Here is a 19,381-nt window from a genome sequence, read left to right as displayed (position 1 = left end):
CTAGAGCCCAAAGTCAAGAATCCAAAATCCAGAGTCTAGAGTCCAGAGTCAAGAGTTCAAAATCTATAATTCAGAGTCCAAAGTGCAGAGTCCGTAGTCCAGATTACAGAGTCCAGAATTTAGAGTCCAAAGTCCAGAGTTCAGAGTCTAGAGTCTAGAGTCCAGTGGAGTCGAAAGTACAGAGTAGTTCAAAATCTAGAGGCCAGAATCTACAGTCAATAGTCTAGAGTGTAGAGCCAAAAATCCATAATCCAAAGTCCGTAATCCAGAGTCCAGAACCCAGAGTCCACAGTCCAGGGTCCACAACCCAGACCTCGTAGAATCCAGAGTCCAGAATTCAGTGTCCATAATTCAATTTCCAGGGTCCGAAGTCTAAAGCCTACGGAACAGAGTCCAGCAACCGAAATACGTAGATATTAGAATCTATTATTCAGAGCACTATACAGAAGTCCTAAAGGGCAACAAGTGGAACTTTTTTCCTAGTATCTTTAGTTTTCATTTTATTATTTATGGTCTTCAGAACTTTTGTTCGTATGAATATCCCCCTTAATCTAAAACTATCAAAAGTTAGTGATCGCTTACTATAATGAAAATAAAAAAATAACTTTTTTGTGTTAGGAAATACAGACATAGTTTCTTCGGCAAAGTTGTAAATATTATAAAAATAAGCAACTTTGCTGAAGAAATAAAATTTCTATCTTTATCGAGTGCAGAACTATTGCGCATATTCTTTAAAACTTTTTTAAAAATTGGTTTTTCATACTTAGCTTTGCTGAGTTGCATTTTACAAGAATACAATATTCTAGGCAATTATTGAAACTCTCAAAACACACGTTTTTGCAGAAGACCGCAGACTGGGACTTTTACTGTTTAAATTATCATATATTCAAGCTTTAAATTTCTGTAGCTTCACGAGCCTATGGGGTAAAATGGGGCAGGCAAGTGGATTTATGAAATCAGCACTTCATCTTAAAGCTTAAGTCGAGTACTATAAACTTGTGTGGGTTCCGCTCGTCTCCAACTACCCAAGTGAGAGTCGGGCAAACATACATTTTATGTGTTTCGCGTTCGCTAAAGGCTCGTTACACGTTCATTTTTGTTGTGTTAGCAGATAGACACATGGTTACTTCGGAAATGTTATGGAAAATATAAAGGCAAACAACTTTGCAAAGAAATGACATTTCTATCTATCGAGTGCAGAGCTATAGAGCATTTTCCTTGGAAATTCTTTAAAAATGAGTTTTTCACACTTAGCATATGTTGGTTGCATTTTACAGGAATATATGGTTCTAGACAATTATTGAAGGACTCAAAATACATGTTTTTGTAGAAGATTGCAAATCTCTAGGACCTTTTCTTACAAAGTTACCGCATATTTAAGTTTCATTTTTCCCTAACTTCACGAACCAAAAGCGCCAGTAGCCTAACAAGTCGCCGCTAACAAGTAGATTTGTGCAAATCTATCAAGTCGGTTTTATGGACAGACGATTAACAACGGAACAAATCTTTGTGTTACTGCAGATTCTCCAAGAATGTCGCGAATAACAAGTCGCTACGCACTACCTACTCATCGATTTTAATGCCGCGTATGATAATTTTGGCCGTGAACAGCTATGGAAAATAATGGATGTTTCAGACACTTGCTGAGCAGTATACCAAGCTTAAACGGGCTGTAGAAAAGTTTTATATACGTTAGGTTAAAGGTTTAAAAGGTAGTGAAGCCGCACTGGAACGCTTAGGTGTTCGATCGTTTTTCGACCATTTCCCGTGGTCGGATCATCACAATATTAGTTTCAAAATAAGCGTAAAAGACTTCAGAATAAAAATCTGAAATAAAAAATATAATTTTTTCAAAATTTTTAGTCGTTAATGTCTCCTTGAGAAGCAAGTACCTGTTAGCAACTGAGCGCGATAGAGCTCGAATAGACAATTTAGTATTATAACTTATGGGGACGAGTTTGAAGTGGTAAATGAGTTCAATAACAACTGTAGCAGGGAAATCCGCCACGTATTCTTGCCGGAAGTCGTGCTTCAAAAATGTCCATATTGTCCGCCGTCCGCCATGCGTAGAATCATCCGCCACCATGGAATTAAATATGGCGTCCAACTTTGATTATTAATTTCTAATCGTCAATTACCACTCTTTCCAAAAAAGCTCACATTGTAACATTTTCGATTTTATCGACTTATAGTTTAAAACGGGTGTTGAAATCTTACCGACGTTTCTACTCATTTTGCAGTCTTCTTCACGAAACATCCTTCAATGCATAACGCTAATCCAATCTACATACCAAAACTTAAACTATCAACTCAAACGTTCAATCCGTATTGCAGTACGTCTGCAAAACGTGGTGAATTTCTGCGGAACAACGCAAAAATTGCAGGTATTCTTTAACGGCTGCCTGCAATATATTATTCTATTCAGGTGGCCTGACAACGGAATAGCCAACGAGAAACTCCACCGTAGATATTATCAACGACCAATAGCAAAAAAAATTCGTGGTGGAAATGGATCGGACACACCTTGAGGAAAGGAGCGAATGAGATCTACAGGGAAGCACTTGACTGGAATCCGCGAGAACAGCGTAGAAGAGACAGACCTAAAGGCTCATGGCGACGCAGCTTAGCCAAGGACATTCATTGAAATGTTCAAGTAGCGTTGTCCCTCAATTTTTACTAAAACATATTTCCCTTTTATCAATGGTTTCAAGGAGGATTAGCTCCAATTTTAGAATCTAAAGCAATTGCTCTGGTGAATAAACTAAAATTAAACATGCTTTGCGTAGCTTCGAATAAGTCCAAACCAAGTTCATTTGCCAGCAGGAGTCAACAATTACTTACCAGGGTTTCTGGTCAGATTTTCTTTCTATTATCCAATGTCCGAGGATATGAATATCAACAGAAAGAACAATTTCAAAAAATAATCTGTAGGTACATTCTGTTTGCTCGAGAATCCTTTGGTAAACTAATAAATAACCAACACCAAGAATACGGAAAACATAATTTCAACCGTAGCTCGCCCACCGTCCCCTAGGAAATTTATCATCATCGGTACTTGACCGTGGCTCTTTCTCCGGATTATTGCGGCTTGCTCATTGTTGCACCGTTTCACGTCATAGTGCAGTCGTAAGCTGATATGTTCTGAAAGGCGATTGCAATTAAAACTTTCCCAAAGCTGATGCTTCCTTCTGCTGTTGCGATAGCTACGCTCGGGGCGAAATGCATAGCCAAACAATTGGAAACCGACTTTGCTCCAACCAATTCGAACCACTCTCAGTGTTATAATGCATGCTAATTGAATAACCACATTTCGTTATGAAGCAGTTCGGTGGCACCATGAGTTCCGGATAGCTTTTTAATAAGTGGGTAATATTCGCTTCTGGTGGAAATTCTACGGAAATAATTGCTTAATATTTTTTAAATTTTTAATTAAAAATTTCGAGAAAAAAATCAGGTTCCTATAGAAATATTTTTGGCTAACCTTTAAATCAACCAAAAGATAAAAGCAAAGCTTTAACGAATTGGACGACAACATGTATTATCCTGGATGATGATAAATTCATTTGCAAAAAAATAATTTGCTCTGGGCAACAGATTTAATCCTGACACACGACACGAATAACACAAATGAATACATGAATTCGCCATGCCATCGGCGAAGTTTAATCAACTTAATCCCATTAACTCGGAGACCTGGTGTAATGAATGCAACGAACATTTCCGCTGGTGGCTAACTATCCACAAAAAAAAAAGAAATCCACTGCTAAATCTGTCGCCTGCGGTCCTTTGACCATTCATTTTAAATTAACCCACTTTCAACCCCTCAAAGGCGGACGCCTACGTAGTGAACCTCTCCTAGCTATTCATTAGCACCGTCATATCCGGATGATTATGGTCCTGTCTGTCGTCCCCGGACGCAGAAGGTCCTACTTACCCAATCAGACATTTCGTGTGTGTCCGCATTTCTATGGTGATAATTTAAAATTAAAATTGTCGACACAACGGATGAGGCAACCATAAACATGATGCAGTTAAAATATGTGCCTGCAAAAGCGGAAGAAAATTTAGAAAGGTTACAACGTGTGTTCGGTGCTCGAGAGCTGCGGGCTGCGGGTAGAGTGGATGGTCACATCCTCAGACAATGGATGCAAATCGCGATAAAAAAGAACTACTAGATACAAAGAGATTTGAGTTAAAACAAACTAAACCCGTTTAAACCTGTTCCCAATTTGGTGCTGCGAATCGAATGCCGTAAATGATAATTTTTGCAAACAATGCCGGAGAACTGCACCACCGCCCACCAGCCAGCCCGCATCAACCTGCCAAGCCCTGCAGGGCACACACAAATAGTACCTACCTAAAAGTGGAACAGCGTCCGACGTGGCTGGCATTGTTTCAGCAACCATGTTTAAAAATACAGTCAATGATAATAAAATTGTTACACCTGGTTGGTCACGGCCGGCGTCAGAGATAGGGCCCGAAATCCCACGAATAAACATGAAATTGAAACAAAGGCAGAGCAGAAAATACGGACAATTAATCCTTGGATTTCCACCGGTGCGGTGCGGTACTGGCTTGCACTCGCCGTCCTGTGGGAAGAAGCCATATGGTGCAGAAGGAAAGAGTCTGAAGGCACTAGGCGGGGTAATCGGCCAATTATTGCCGGTTATCGTTCAGCACACGGAGCTAAATGCGGATTGAAATCCCTGACCCAAAGCATGGGATTGAAAGCGGAGAAAATCTACTATCTGCAGTGCCGCAGGATGGAAAAGGATATTTCAAAATAATGTGTGTGTAGTAAGAGGAAAAAAACGAACGACTGCAGAACTTTGCTTTCCTCCAAGCGGATAATTTGATATATCCAAAGATTAATATTAAACTGAAAAGAATCCTACAGCATCGCAGAGAAGAAACAGCGACAAATCACTAGTTCAAGTGCGAAAAACGAAATCAAATCAATCACAGTTCAAATCGAATCTAGCTACAACGAATAAAAAAGCAGCAACACCAATATATTAGCTCAGATTTAAATCCGGTCAGCTCTGGGGGGATGCTCGCCCCACCCCACAGCCTCCGGATCGATTGGATTCCCCGTGTCGAACCTAATGATAACTTCTCTCCGGAATCCGGCGGTAGTGTGAATCCGAGCAGTGCCATCGACGCTATCAGCACGCACGGAACGATCAAATTAAAAAAATAGTACAACGTCCGCCGCCGGATGATGATGGCGAATGTGATATCTATGTAAGGCTCCGGACAGCAGTTGTAGTAGATTTCGTTACGCTTCCCGGGGACACCTGCGGGAAAAGGGGGGAAGAGAAGAGCAAAAACAGAATGGGAACAGTGAGAATGGATCATACATGTGCACACACACACACAACGTGCAATCAGCTGCGAATTTATATTAAATTTGTTGAAATTAGGTTTAGTCGACAGTGAAGCTTTTCCAGATGAAGCTGAACCCAAGCGAAGAAGCTCTGATTCGCAGCGATACGATGTAGGTAGTTTCGTTTTCGCCAGATTGCACAGAACATTTTATAAATCGCGCACAAAATATTCGCTGTTCACTGCTGTGAAAGGTTTATTAAAGGTTAATTCTGTTTCTTTATTAAATACGCTAGAGAATGTATTTTATTTACATTGATAGTTGCTTGCAGATTCAGGTATCACCATATAAGCGTAAATTTACACATAAATTTCTCACATATTACATCTTATGTATAGTTACATCTGGACTGAACATGCTGTGAACATTTAGTGTGTCCCGTTTTTCTGTTTTTAGATCAACTTTGTTTTAGGTCGCAAATTAATTGATATTTTGTTGTATTTTTGTTTAAATCGAGAAGAGAAAACAATCTATCCACAGTTGTTGAAAAGTCTAACAAGGACAAACGTTCTTGTGATTTCTGGCCTCGCCCTTGCCAGTTTTACTACAACCAGTTTAAGCAGCAAAACAGATTTGGAAACAATACAGTAGAGAGCGATAGGGATAAAAAGCGTGATCAGAGGTCTAGAGCGAATCGTGCTCAGGCAGATCGTTTATGAACATAGCGAACAAAAACGGTCCCAAATTGATCCCTACGGGACTCCACTTGTTACGTTGAAAAAGTTTGAGTTTGTACTGAATGGTGAAGGCCCCCCACGGTACACAAATTTTTAAGCGTTGCTTCAATGACCCAAGAGAGGGCCAGAAGGTAAAGGAGGGCTAGGAAAGGGAACCTAACTTTACGCTCTTTCCACTTCACGCTTTGTTCCATTCTGTTTGAACACTATCCACATCTTTGTTTCATTATTTTACTCTACCGTCCCTTCCGGTTTTATAAGAAATGAATTTCAATTGTAATTTCAATAAAAATATAAATATAAATGTACCTTTAGACCTGAACAAGATGTAAACGATGCTTCTGGGGGTGGCGAAAACTGGAGGCGACAATTGGGTCCTGGGGGGTCGAAAACTTGTGCCTCAACATATTTCACAAATTTACCGTTTGCTTTTTCAAATATTTACTCTTCATTTTTATACTGAAAACATAATAAAAATCTATTTCTGTTTATTGTATGCTAAACAATGCTCGTCGATATGGAACCATACAGCAAAGAATCTCAGTTTTCTTGTTTTCTGTCTATAAAACTGGCATATTCTTGTGCCGTTACCCTATTTTAATTTCGTCTGTCGTAAATTAGAGACAAGATGATTGGCTGAAATTTTTTGAAGCGTCTGAATAGAATACGAAACCCGAAATCTTTTATTTCATTTCAAACAAAATGATGTGAAATGTGTTGTAAGAAGTCCTGAAAAGAGATTTATGTATAGCAGTTTATTTAACACGTCTAGTTTACTCTGCTAGCATTCCCAGACAGTCGGTAGAGATAGAATGTACGAATTGTACACTTGAAGAGAATATTCATAATGTACGTATTTGGAGTAGCGTCCCTGATCGACGACCTATAATATTCACAAAATGGGAAGAAACTAAAATCAAAATTTAGAGAAAACTGAATCAAAATTTTCGGAAACTTTTGACAGTACATTGAAAGAAAATCCCTAGCAGACTACTTAGTGTCAGAGAGTGAAGCAACAATCTGCCTTCAACCGCATTGACTATACCAACTTCTACCTCGAAATTTTGTACCGAACTAATGCATCAAAAGACTTCGTCTGCTGGCTTTAAACATACTCAACAAATCGTAATCTCTCCGTTAAGCTTGGTTTTACCGAGTCAAGTTACTTCTGCAACATGTCCAGAGTTCCACAGGGAAGTAATTTAGGACCATTACTTGTTATCATTATATTTCAACGACGTATGCTTTGCAATTCCACCTGGGTGCAAAATGCAACCTTGATGTAATATCAGCAGAGGACTGCAAACAGCTGCAAGAATTGGTAACCCGATCAGGAGGACCTAACAAAATTATAACAGATCTTGTTATTTTGTTATCAAATTTTCTAACAACAGTTATTATTAATATGATATATTTGATCATATCATAACAACTGTTGGTATAAATTAGCCTCCGTAAGTGGTTAAAATATCAAAAATTATAACTAAACCGCCTCTAATTAATACCTGATTTATAGCAATACAGTGGTATTCCGATTATATCTACACCTGGTTTAATCTACACCCGAATTTAGGTACCCCCGATTTTGTCTACCATTTAGACCCGGTTTTATCTACCTTTTTTTTAAATTGTCATTTCGGCATGAAAATTTGGAAGATTTCATGAATTTATGCATATCAGGGACTATTTCTCTGTATTTTATAGTTTACTATATGGCATCTGTGGTATGTAATTATACACAGAATGGGTCAAATACGCAAAGTAACTTCCATTTATATTTTTAACATTTCATAATGATCCTTTGTGATTTTCTATACTGTAACGCTAACGGGCACACCCCGTCTTCGCTAGAAACTATGGTTATCACCTTTCTTTCCATAAAAATTCTAATCTTTTGAACCATTAAACCGATTTTAATAATTTTATTACCAACTAAAAGGAATTTTAATGAGCTTTTCAGAAAAAAACAATAAACTGACGTTCAAAGTTTTTTTTATGATTGCAAAAACATTTTTTGTAGGAGCCTTGAAACTCTTAAAATCGCTTAAAACATTTAAAATATTCGTTTTTGCCTTTCTACTATATAAATATATAGTATAAAGGTATAGCAATCACTCGAAAACCCGGAAATGGAAAGAAGGTTTTATTTTTTCATTATGCTTTCAATGGCAAGCTAGTTATTTACATACGATATCAAAAAACAGATATCTGACATTTTTAGTTTTTGAGATACTCTTTTTTAAGAAATAAAGATGCGAAAATGCAATGGACTCGCATGGCGTTTTATTTTAGAGACGCATTTCTATGTCAAAAACCCCTTTTATTACAAGTAAAAACAAAAACCATGCGTCTCCATTGTATTCTCGATTCTTTATGAAAACTTTGAATTTCTTTGGTCTAAACACCATGGAAACATTAAAAGTGAAAGTTTTCAATGTTTTTGCGATAATAAAAAAAGTTTGGGCTTTAGTCCAATATTTTTTTTTCCTGAAAAGCTCATTAAAATACTTTCTATTTGGTATTAACATCATTGAAATCCGTTCAATGGATCAAAAGTTATGAATTTTCAAAGAAAAAAAAGTTGGAAAAAATGGTAACTTTTGGGACCACACTGACTCAGAAAAGAGAACCCTAAGTACCAAATAAAAATACGGATCTCAAATTTACTGTAAAGGATTAAGTACACAAAATTTAAATAAAATCGGAGCAATTTTGAATTTTAATGTCTTTTTTCATAATATTGCTGACTTGACATGCATTATGGTTAATGGTTGATATGAATAAAATGAGCCCTATGCGTAAAATTACGCTAAATTAATACATAATTGAAGAAAATGATCAATATTAACAATATTTTTTGTTCATTTAAATTATTTTGGAGCAATTTATTTTTCCCCAAATTTGTCTACTTTCCAAATATATCTACCAAAAATTTTCGGATGGGTAGATAAAATCGGTAAACCACTGTATATACAAGATATATTGACAAGTATTAGTAACTGTGAAGTGACGTATTTAATATACTTTTAAAATGATGATGGTAATTAAAATAAGTTTTGCAAGTAACATATTTTGTTATAAAAGTAATTTGCAAGTAACATATTTTATTATTAAAGTGAAATATCTGAATATTCTGAATATACTTATATCTGAATCCGTTACAAACTTAAATTTGCTTCCTAATTAGTTTATTTTCAATTTGTAACATAATATGTTAAAAATATCAAAATGTGTTATAAATCAGATATAATCTTGTTATGACCTCATGATCGGGAAGCCAATTTGCTGATTGGTGTTACTATAAGCGTGCCCAAATATTCAGCTAATTCTGTTACCAGAAGCAAAACTCCAATCTTATATGCATATGAGCTTGATGAATCTATTCTGCAACGTGTTCCGGATATCAAAGATTTAGGAGTGGAACTGGACCCCAAGCTGACGTTCTAAAACTACTTTTCGGGCATTATAGCGAAAACAAACCGCAAATTGGGAATCAAAATGCGCTTAGCTAAAGGCTTTCGTGAACCGTACTGTTTACGAGCGCTTTACTTTTCGTTAGTATGCTCCATTCTTGAAACAGCCTCTGTAAATGGTGTCCCACATCCAATTGCATCACGGAAGAAACGCTGTAGAAGATTACCTAATTGACCTATCCTTTTCAAACTTTCAGACATTAACATAACCCATTAGTAAGTTTTTGGCATACTCATTTCATTCAACTTCAATACCATAACCGTATGCTTGCACCTTACGCATACGCTTAACTCCATTCATAAGGTTCTGTACAACATCTCGCTGCAGCTTCTTCTGTACCGAAACCCACTTTTTCTTCATGTCTTCCTCCGATTTGACCTCCTTGGGATACTTCCGTAGTGGTAGTATTTTTCATTGGGCCTTAGTTCCGGTGCGTTGGGGGGGGGGGGGGGGAGGGGGGTCATGTCCTTGGGTACGAAAATAACCCCAGTCACGAAGCTAGATCCGGTGTGGAGCCCATCTACGCAAATATAGATATGTTGATTTCAGATAATCGCCGCCACCACAATGTTTGTTCGATTTAATCGACGTTTTTCGGCGAAATAAGTATGAAGATTTAAATTACCAGTTAGTCCGGACGTTTCGAGCTACTACTGGTCTTCGCTCATCATCTGCGGACAACTTTTTCGTCCATTAGGAAAGATAAACGAAGTAGAACCTAATGGACGAAAAAGTTGTCCGCAGATGATGAGCGAAGACCAGTAGTAGCTCGAAACGTCCGGACTAACTGGTAATTTAAATCTTCATACTTATTTCGCCGAAAAACGTCGATTAAATCGAACAAACAAATATAGATATTTAGAACCGAAACCGTGCAGCGTTAGGATCTCTCCCATGGTCTAATCCGATAAATCTGTTATTATATGAAGACACATGTTAACTGCTAAACGTTGACACTGGTTAAAAGAAGAAATGCTTCTAGAGCCATGTACATTGCTGAAGTGAGAAATCGATGCTCCAGAAATTCTCGCTTTACTGAACATCAGTATCGCGCCACGAAATCTCAGAGCCAGAGACCTCTTACAACTCACATTTCATCGCACCCTATACAGAAACAATAAACCAATTGAAACCATGTGCCGTACCTTTAATTGTGTGCAAAGGCATTAACTGAATAAAACAACCAATTGTTTGCAGCAAGGTTCACAATTATTATCACATATAATTATTGAGATATTTCCAAAAATTTGTTACGAAACAAACTACAAACGACACGGTTTAGTAAAGAAGAGAGATAGGGTCTATAAACGAAGTGGAAAAAAATCGGCGGCCATCTTGGATTTGACCCCCATGTTAGATTTTATCGAAAAATCGCCGTTTTCGCCATGATCCCCTCAGCCCATCGAAAAGCAGAGAAAAAATTCTGTAAAGAACATTCATCAAATTACATGTGTAGTGGCATTAAATAAACGAAACAATCAATTATGTATATCAAGGTTTACAACTCTCATAAAATAGAATATCTTGCAACAGAAAATTAATAGTTTTATTCAGTTAATCCCATTGCACACCTAACTTGATGAATGTTTCTTATGGCATTTTTTCTCAGTTTTCCAATGGTGGTCTTGAAATAAAAATCGGCTGGGGGCTCATGGTGAAAACGGCGATTTTTTTATAAAATCCAATATGGCGACCAAATCCAAGATGGCCGCCAAAAAATTTTTTACTCCATTTGAAAGCCCTGTTCTTCTTCTTTACACAACCGGGCCATTTGTTAGTTCTTTCATGACAAATTTATGGAATATCACATGATATAGATCTCAAGGCTTGTTCAAAATTCAACTTTTATTAAAACTGGTAGACCCCTTGGCGAACGAGGGGTCCACTATTTCGAGGTATTAAAAGCGTAATTCTCGTTTTTTAACCATTTTCAACCAATTAAGTGCAATAGTGCCAATATTTGAAGACCTCGTGTCAGTAATGGCCCAATTTCAGCGAGAATTATTCACCCATTTATTTATTTGAATAAAGGGAGGAAGGTCCCTTTTTTACCAACCCCCCTGCACTGATTCTTTTGTATCAAAGAACATGGTTGTCAAGTTTGATGAAGAACCTTCCAGGTGTACTGGAGTTATAGCCATATTCTGCTTTTTTTTCAGATTTACTAATCGAATATATTTAATTTGTTTAACAACTGGCTTTCAAAAATTGCAAATGGCGCGTTAATAACAAATACCGGTGACGCGTTAATTTTTGCCACCATCATTTCAATATGCACGATAAAATTTAATTCGCATATGGTGCACAACTACGGAAACTGCTGAAAATTTATCATACTTTAGTTGGTTAGTGGGTTTCGAGGTACGACGCTGGTCTAATAAGCCAGTCGTCGTATGTTCGAATCTCGGCAAGGCAATGCAGCTAAGTAAAGTCAGTAGGATTGTTGCACTAGCCCCGTAGCTGTCCTGTACTCTAATAGCCGGCTGTCAAATCTGTCGATAATAATGGATCAAGTCTTAGACAGACGTTTAAGCCCAAGGTTGTTTGGCTTTAAGATCTTTTATTATCGTCGATTAGGATGATCTAACAGTAAATAACAGTTGATTATTTACCTTCTGTGCGGCGAAACAAGAGCAACCACACAGAAACAAATATTTTCGCTGAGTGAATATGTGGGGAATGGTACAGTTACAAGAGCGCCACAAAACTAGATTGAATAAACCAATATATTTTTGATCTATATATCGAAATGTCAGGAAATGAACTACAATGGTACTTGGAATGTCATGACTCTACTTGAAGCGGCACACGCGGGTCTCCTGGCACGAGAGCTACAGAAGATGAAAGTCGAGGTTGCAGCCATCTGAAAGTGCTATGGCCAAAGACAGGAGAACACGAATTTCGCGCAGTAGATCCTATTGCGGATACGATATTCAAGTGTCACATACAGTGGCGGCCATAAAGTAGAGCATGGAGTCGAACTCGTACTACATCGAAAACAAATGAAACTTATCATTAGGTGGAGGCCCATTATTGACTGTCTATACGTGTTGAGGATTAAGGGCAAATTCTTATAAATTTGTACACATCAACGAACGACGAACCCGATGACGTAAAAGAGGACTTCTATGATCTTTTCGAGAGGACCTATGAAGAGTGCCCAGGACATGACATAAAGATAGTCATCACATAGTCGTCGGACGCGTAGAGTTCTCTCCCGCGTACTGCTTCTCAGACTGAGGTCGTAGCAGGAAGTCTTTGTTGGCGAATATTAGTGCGGTTTTCGAGAGGGACGCTCGACGATGTACCAAATGTTTACCTTGTGACAAATTCTCGATAAATTTCGGGAATTCAACTTGCTGACTCACCAGCTGTTTATAGACTTCAAGGCGTTGTACGATTCGGTTAAACGAAACGAAGCTATGGCAGATTATGCATGAACATGGTTTGCCAACAAAACTGATTAGGCTGATAGGTGACGGGCTATCAAATCTGGTGTTCAACATTGCATTGGAAGGTGCAATTCGAAGGGCCGGCGTGCAGAGAAGCGATAGCATCATCACGAAATCTCATATGTTCCTAGGGTTTGCGGACGACATCGGTATTATCGGTGTTAACCTTAAGCTTAACGGTGTTAATGCTACCAACACGAAGTATATGGTGGCGTGATAGCCCTTCCGGCGTTGGAACTACGGTGGTGATAGACGGAGATACTTTTGAAGTGGTCAACGAATTTGTTTACCTTGGTACGTTAGGGACATATGACAACGATGTGAGCCGTGAAGTAAAAAGGCGGATAGTGGCTGCCAACAGGGCCTTCTGCGTAAGGCGACCTGCAAATCCGTATAAAACTCGTAGTCTATAAGACGCTAATTCTTTCGGTGGTACTCTACGGCAACGAAGCGTGGATGTTGAAAAAAGCGACCGACGAGTTCTTGGCGTTTTTGAGCGTAATATTGGCGGCATATTAGAAGAAAGTGTATGGCGTAGGAGCGTGAATCACAAAATCTAACGAGCATATAAAGATGCGGATATTATGAAGCAACTAAAACACGCCGGGCTATGGCAACGTAGCAAGGTTGCCGAATGAGAGATCACCGAAAATAATATTCAACAGAGAACGCATATATAAACACAGATAGTTATTCGTTCGAGACGTTAAATCGAATGATGCCTAACCTAATATACATTAGCCGCGATCTACCGTAAATCGTTCGGTTGAGGGAGGTCAATATCATTATGCTAACAGCTCCAGCTTGTCCGCAGAAAACACAATCTCCATTAGTTGCGCTCGAAATCCCTTCAATGTGGCTTTTCATTTTCGCCAGTTCAAGTGGAAGAAACTGTGAAAGCTGCATCGAACCATATTACTCATATGGCGTTCTGCAGGAACGGAATCGAGTGGAGCGGAGTGTATTAGTTTGCAGAACGAGCAAACAACCTTCTTTGCAGCTCGATGAGCTTGAATGTGCAAAAACCGAACATTATTCCTATCGACTGGAAGTCAATTGGTGAAACTCAAAACCCACCAACCAGCTGCAGGTGGCTATAGGAGTTTGCTACCAGCCATTATATCGTACACCCGTGCAGGCAGGTGCACAGCAAAGTTCAATGGATTGTTAACGACACAAAATTACGTCGAGTGTGCGGGAGGAACTCCGAGATAGCAAGTGTGTGTCTTGGTTTTCCAAACTAATACCATAAATACTACATTCTCATCTTTCAAGTACCCATTTCACAGGACTAGCTCAAAGTTGGATAGGATAGGATAAGTAACTTTATTCCAATTTAAAACTTGCTTTAAGACCAATTGTTTCAAATAGTAAATTTTTCCTAAATCCTTAGGATTATCACAGCTATTGATGCATATTTATAATACATCAAACGTCCCCTTTTCCACTCGTCGGCACAACTTTTGCCTTGCTGAAAGGAAGTAGTTCTTTCGGCAAAGGGATGCCTGTCGTCGATACCAAGACATAAGATGGAAGAGAAAACATTTAGCTTGCCTTCCAGCTATTCGTCTACCTTGTGCTGTGGGGTGGGCTGGGTGTGGGGTGGCAGCCACCCGCATCCGAAAGGTTTATTGATATTTGACAGTAACTACATACAATAGTGCCACTACTAGTCGAAGGTGTTCCTTTTGTCCCTGTCAGCACACTTCAAGCTAGCACACTAATGGCATGGAACTTGAACATAACAATGACGATGGTAAACAATAAAGCGTAGATCAATTCGTAACGTAACGACATAAAGTTCGTACCAACTGGCTGTAGGGCGTCGTTACGTAGGTACGTAATCTGGGACAGAATTCTGCACTGGCTGGACTCATTGTGTGAAATATTTGAATAAGGAAAGTCTGCTCGGAACAAAAGCCTAGGAAGGCTCGAAGGAGGACCGTCTATTTTCTCAGTTCTCCGGAGACCGATATCAATACTGTTGCTGCAATCGTTATATTTGCTTGAAACTAATTTAATTATAATGAGTCCACCGGGATGGGGGATAGAAAACTGGCTGAGTGGCTTGCCACCAGGAGGGTAGCGGATATCTTTCCATCAACCGAAGGGACAATCGTTAGTTTTCATGTGTGTGACTGTGTAGACTGCTGGAGATTGCGTAGATTGGTTTGCTCCCCTTCCGGTGGGACAATAATTAGACTCTTTTTCCCTCATCTTTCTCCGTTTATCGTACAATAAGCGTTGTAGTTTAAAGCTAAGACAGTAATTTGTGTTCATGGGATGAGTGAAAATGGGTTTCAGGAAATAATTATTTGAATGGACGACTTGAAAAGCGAATTTTAGGAAACTGCAATCCTTGAACCACCCAAAACGTAAAAAATACAATTAAACGTACAGCACCAGACTTTCTTTTCACCGAATTTCATTGAAGTGAGTGCTCTATTCAGCTTCCAATGCAATAGTTCAACTTACAAACCACTCGACGTTTCGAAACCAAAAATGTGTAAAGTTGCGAATTTTTACAACCGCAATCCATTAACTGCGCTCCAAAAACAACACACCGAGAAAAGTCGACCCACAGGCAACAGCTCAAAAAACACACATCCAACCCAAGCCATGCCACTGTAAAACACCACTTGTCAAAAGTTTTACAGCGTTCTGGCGGAAACAAACCATTTCAATTGAATTCGCTTTTCCACCCAGAAAAGTTGTTTGCTGGTGTCAGATTCGGGTCCAGCAAACATGATCGAGTTGGTGCGGATTGAAAACATGCTTTTGGTTGGTTGATGAAGTGTTTTTTTTTTGCTCCCACACTCCGACTTTATCTGTGGTTTGCTGTTTCCAACAGTTTGAAAGCTTGAAATTCCAAACCAGTAAAATTACGAGAAAAATTTCCAGTGATGTCAAATGTTATTTTTTCCGATGCGGTACGGCTGCCGCAGCAGTATCGAAATTGGCTGTTCATTGTAACCGAAACTCCCCGCCACCGCAAACGCAAACCGAAATGATAAGTCCCATTACAATAAAAACGAAAAACATGTGGTTTCCTGTGCCATTATCTTAATTTTATTGCCATCAACGAGGAACATCGGTTTTATTGAATTTGTCCTCGCTGGAAACGGGTGACCTTCAAACGTCACTTCTCTGCCGTCGGTCGGTCGGTCGGTCGGTCGGCTGGAGCTGGATGCAAGGCTGCTGCTGCTGCTGGCTCGAATGCCTGCCCGTGACGAAGGTGAAAAAGTGCTCTGTCACAACCGGTCCATATCTTCTGGGTAAACTTGTTCCTCTGTGCTTTGATGCTGATGGGTTTCGCCCGTACCCAAGACGTACTTTTCACTCTGCTTTCCGTGCTACAAAGCTACAGAAGACGATGCACACCGAGAACATCCTGTCAAACCGACTGCCGATCTCCCCCATCGTTTAGATTGAAATTAATTAAATTAAAAATGGCTTCCGCCTTCACCGGTTTGCGTTAAACATTTTATGGGCCGGAAAATGAGGTTTTCTCAATGTTTTCGATTTCCTTCATGCTCCGTTCAATCAGTATTCGTCGAACATATATGGTTTGAGATTGTCAACAATAATTTCTTTCGACAACTAAAGAATTGAAAGGTTCAAAATAAGGGCGCAGTTTGATGCCACGTTTACTTGGAAGATTGAGAAGAGTTTGTTTCTTTCCAGTCACATTACGACTTATAATTTTATCTCGAATCCATTGTCAACCATCTAACCGACCAATTCCATGGTGTAAGATAAACCCACCCATCCCCAACCAAGACAACAGCAGCGATTTAACTAATAGAAGAACATGTTAAATTCATTCATCCGAGATGACCGCCGCCTATAGCCTGATGCTGGTGCTATGATGATGCCTAGCGCACAGAACCAGACAGAGCAGTTGTCCCCGAAGCACACCGGATGACAGGCCGGATCCGAAATGAATCGCTCCGGTAGGAGCGAAGAATAGTTAGGGACCGATTTAAAATCATTTTATTATTATCACTTTAATCACTTGCTCCCCGATAATTTCTTCCTCCACCTATGATGACGACGGGATGCTGAAAATTTTGCTTTCTGAAAGGATACGATCCCAAACCCAAGTACCCTTCTACAAACAAACACACACACACACGCTCACACTCACACAACCAGGTACACGCAAAACGTGTTCTTTTGCACAGAGGCCATTCCCTACCGGGATTCCTCGGTTCCGATTACCCGCTTCGAACGAAACTTAGAAGGAGGTTTATTGTACTACTTAGTAGTTGGCATAATTTATGACCGAAGCAGCGGCACCAAACGAGATTATTCCCAAGTTGCTTACTACTGCTGTGTATGGCGCCAGTTAGGCTAGGCTTGGCTCGGCCCGACCCGGCCGTCTCTTCCGAAGTGGAAAATCTATTCAAACATCGCTGCCAGTCTGTGCCCACGCAGGCCGCTCGCCGCCTGCCTCCGGCCGGCCGACCGACCGACCGGGGAGAAAATGAAAGAATCTTCATCCGACCGTGAGCCGGGTTTGGTCCGAGCCGAAAGCCCAAAGCGAGAACCATCGATATTGTTATTGGAAATCCCATTCTCCTTCGCACCGCACCGGCGAGCCCGATGATGAGGTGGGATGATTTTTGACGAGCTCATCCGTAGGTTTAGTAAAAACAGGTGAGTTGTTTTATGTGGATTTTCGGCGGTGGAAATCATTTGATAATTGGTTTCGCTTAACAAGCCTCTTTCCTGGTTTGGTTTTTGTTTGGTGAATCGATGAAAACGATAGCAGGGAGCAGGCTTATGGTTGGCTGTCCACTAGGTTTGTGGGCTAATTTGGACATAAATTAATTTCCAATTTCATTAGCGTAATATCGCTATCGCTTAAAGATTAATAATTGTTCGTAAGAACGTGAAAAAAATATTTTGAAAATTTTCTATGTATTGTTTAGTTTCTTTGGAGTTTTTCACCGCCGTGGAAAATTACGTGATAAGCTTTCTGAATGATATTATTTGTGGATTTCTAAGACAATCATCAAATTCTAGGACCTTACCGCCAATTTGGTACGATAATTTGGATTGTTATTCCATTGGACTTGTTCATCTAGAAAGAACCAACCAAGACTGTCGCCTGAATAAAACATATTGCACGAAAAATTATACAATATAGACTATTTCGAAATTTCAATGGGTTTCAGAAGGTAATAATCGATGTTTGTTTTCGAGTTAAAGCTAATAACTGGTTGCTCACCATTCCTATCGTAAAGAGATTCATGTATTTTACTCAACGATTATCCGCTATCTTGAACTTTAAATCGAAATCATTTCATACAATACGGTCAAGCCATCATGGATTTAAAAATAGCGTCACAAATCGATTTCCGACTTCTGGCCGACTAAGCTTTGTGTTCCGAAAAAATCCATACGCTTGGGGTTTTCAAGCAACATTCTGAACCTCGATCCGTCATTGTGGATTCCAAAATACTCTTTGGCACCACATTTTAGATTTTTACTTTCTGACCGAAAACAAACTTGTCACTTGACGTGGAATGACCCAACTGCTTTTTTTCGATAAGCTGAGGACAAAATCGTTGGCTTTCTAAAAAAATTTCACTGAGCTGAGATTTATTTAAAAGCCTTTTTCATTAAAGAATTCCTAAGCAGCCAAATTTCCTACGTTTTTTCGTGCGACGAAGAAGAAAATGATGACTAATTGTTTCAATTTCCGTCATTCATAAAATGAAAACAACTGACGCAACGCATTGTCGTTATTCTGCAGCCGGGAAAACTTGCATGACCAGCACAATTTTTTGCAGAATAACATTTGTCATGCCGTCCTACACAATAACATGCGCGCTAATTTCGTAAACAATGTTATAATTTTTATTTCGAACGTTGAAATATTTTGATGGGCGGATTTTAAAACGGTACGACGAATTTAAGAAATAAAGTCAGTCAGGCAGATTTTTTCATCAATAGATTACGAAATCGATTATGAGAATTATATATTTTTCGATTTTTATTGTAAAATAAATAATAACTTGAAAGATTATGTATTCAAAACTTTTAGCGAGCATACGAGTACTGTAGTATATCAGTGTCCATTTGCAAATTCGCAATGTTTCTTAATGCTCTAATAACCATTTGAATGTAGTGCGAGTTGAGTTTTGGTGCAACAGTACCCGCCCAGTTAGACTTCGAAGCCGGTTATTAGAGCACAGGACTATTACGGGGCTAGTACAACAATCCTACTGACTCTAGCAGCACCGCCCAACCGAGATTCGAACATACGACGACTGGCTTGTTAGAGCCGTATCGTACCTGAAAACTAACTGGGCGTGTACTGTTAAACCAAAAATCAACTCGCACTACATTCAAATGGTTATTAGAGCATTAAGAAACTTTGCGAA

The 19,381-nt window shown here is 39.2% G+C and overlaps 1 protein-coding gene across 1 annotated transcript in view; it reads right to left on the bottom strand.

Annotated features, from left to right (window-relative positions):
* Positions 1 to 19,381, bottom strand: part of LOC128742960 (neuronal acetylcholine receptor subunit alpha-7-like) — a 112,233-nt gene that overhangs the window by 10,810 nt on the left and 82,042 nt on the right. The window contains exons 7-9 of the mRNA XM_053839460.1: positions 5,103 to 5,297; positions 4,358 to 4,444; positions 3,935 to 4,044 (exon numbers count right to left, since the gene is read on the bottom strand). Coding sequence (XP_053695435.1) covers positions 3,935 to 4,044; positions 4,358 to 4,444; positions 5,103 to 5,297 — 392 coding nt within the window. The remainder of the gene's footprint in view (positions 1 to 3,934; positions 4,045 to 4,357; positions 4,445 to 5,102; positions 5,298 to 19,381) is intronic.

The sequence above is a fragment of the Sabethes cyaneus genome, chromosome 3 (genome assembly GCF_943734655.1).
Source record: "Sabethes cyaneus chromosome 3, idSabCyanKW18_F2, whole genome shotgun sequence".
Taxonomy (NCBI): Eukaryota; Metazoa; Arthropoda; class Insecta; order Diptera; family Culicidae; genus Sabethes; species Sabethes cyaneus.
Note: the sequence above shows the minus strand (reverse complement) of the source record. Positions and strands in the feature narration are given on the sequence as shown.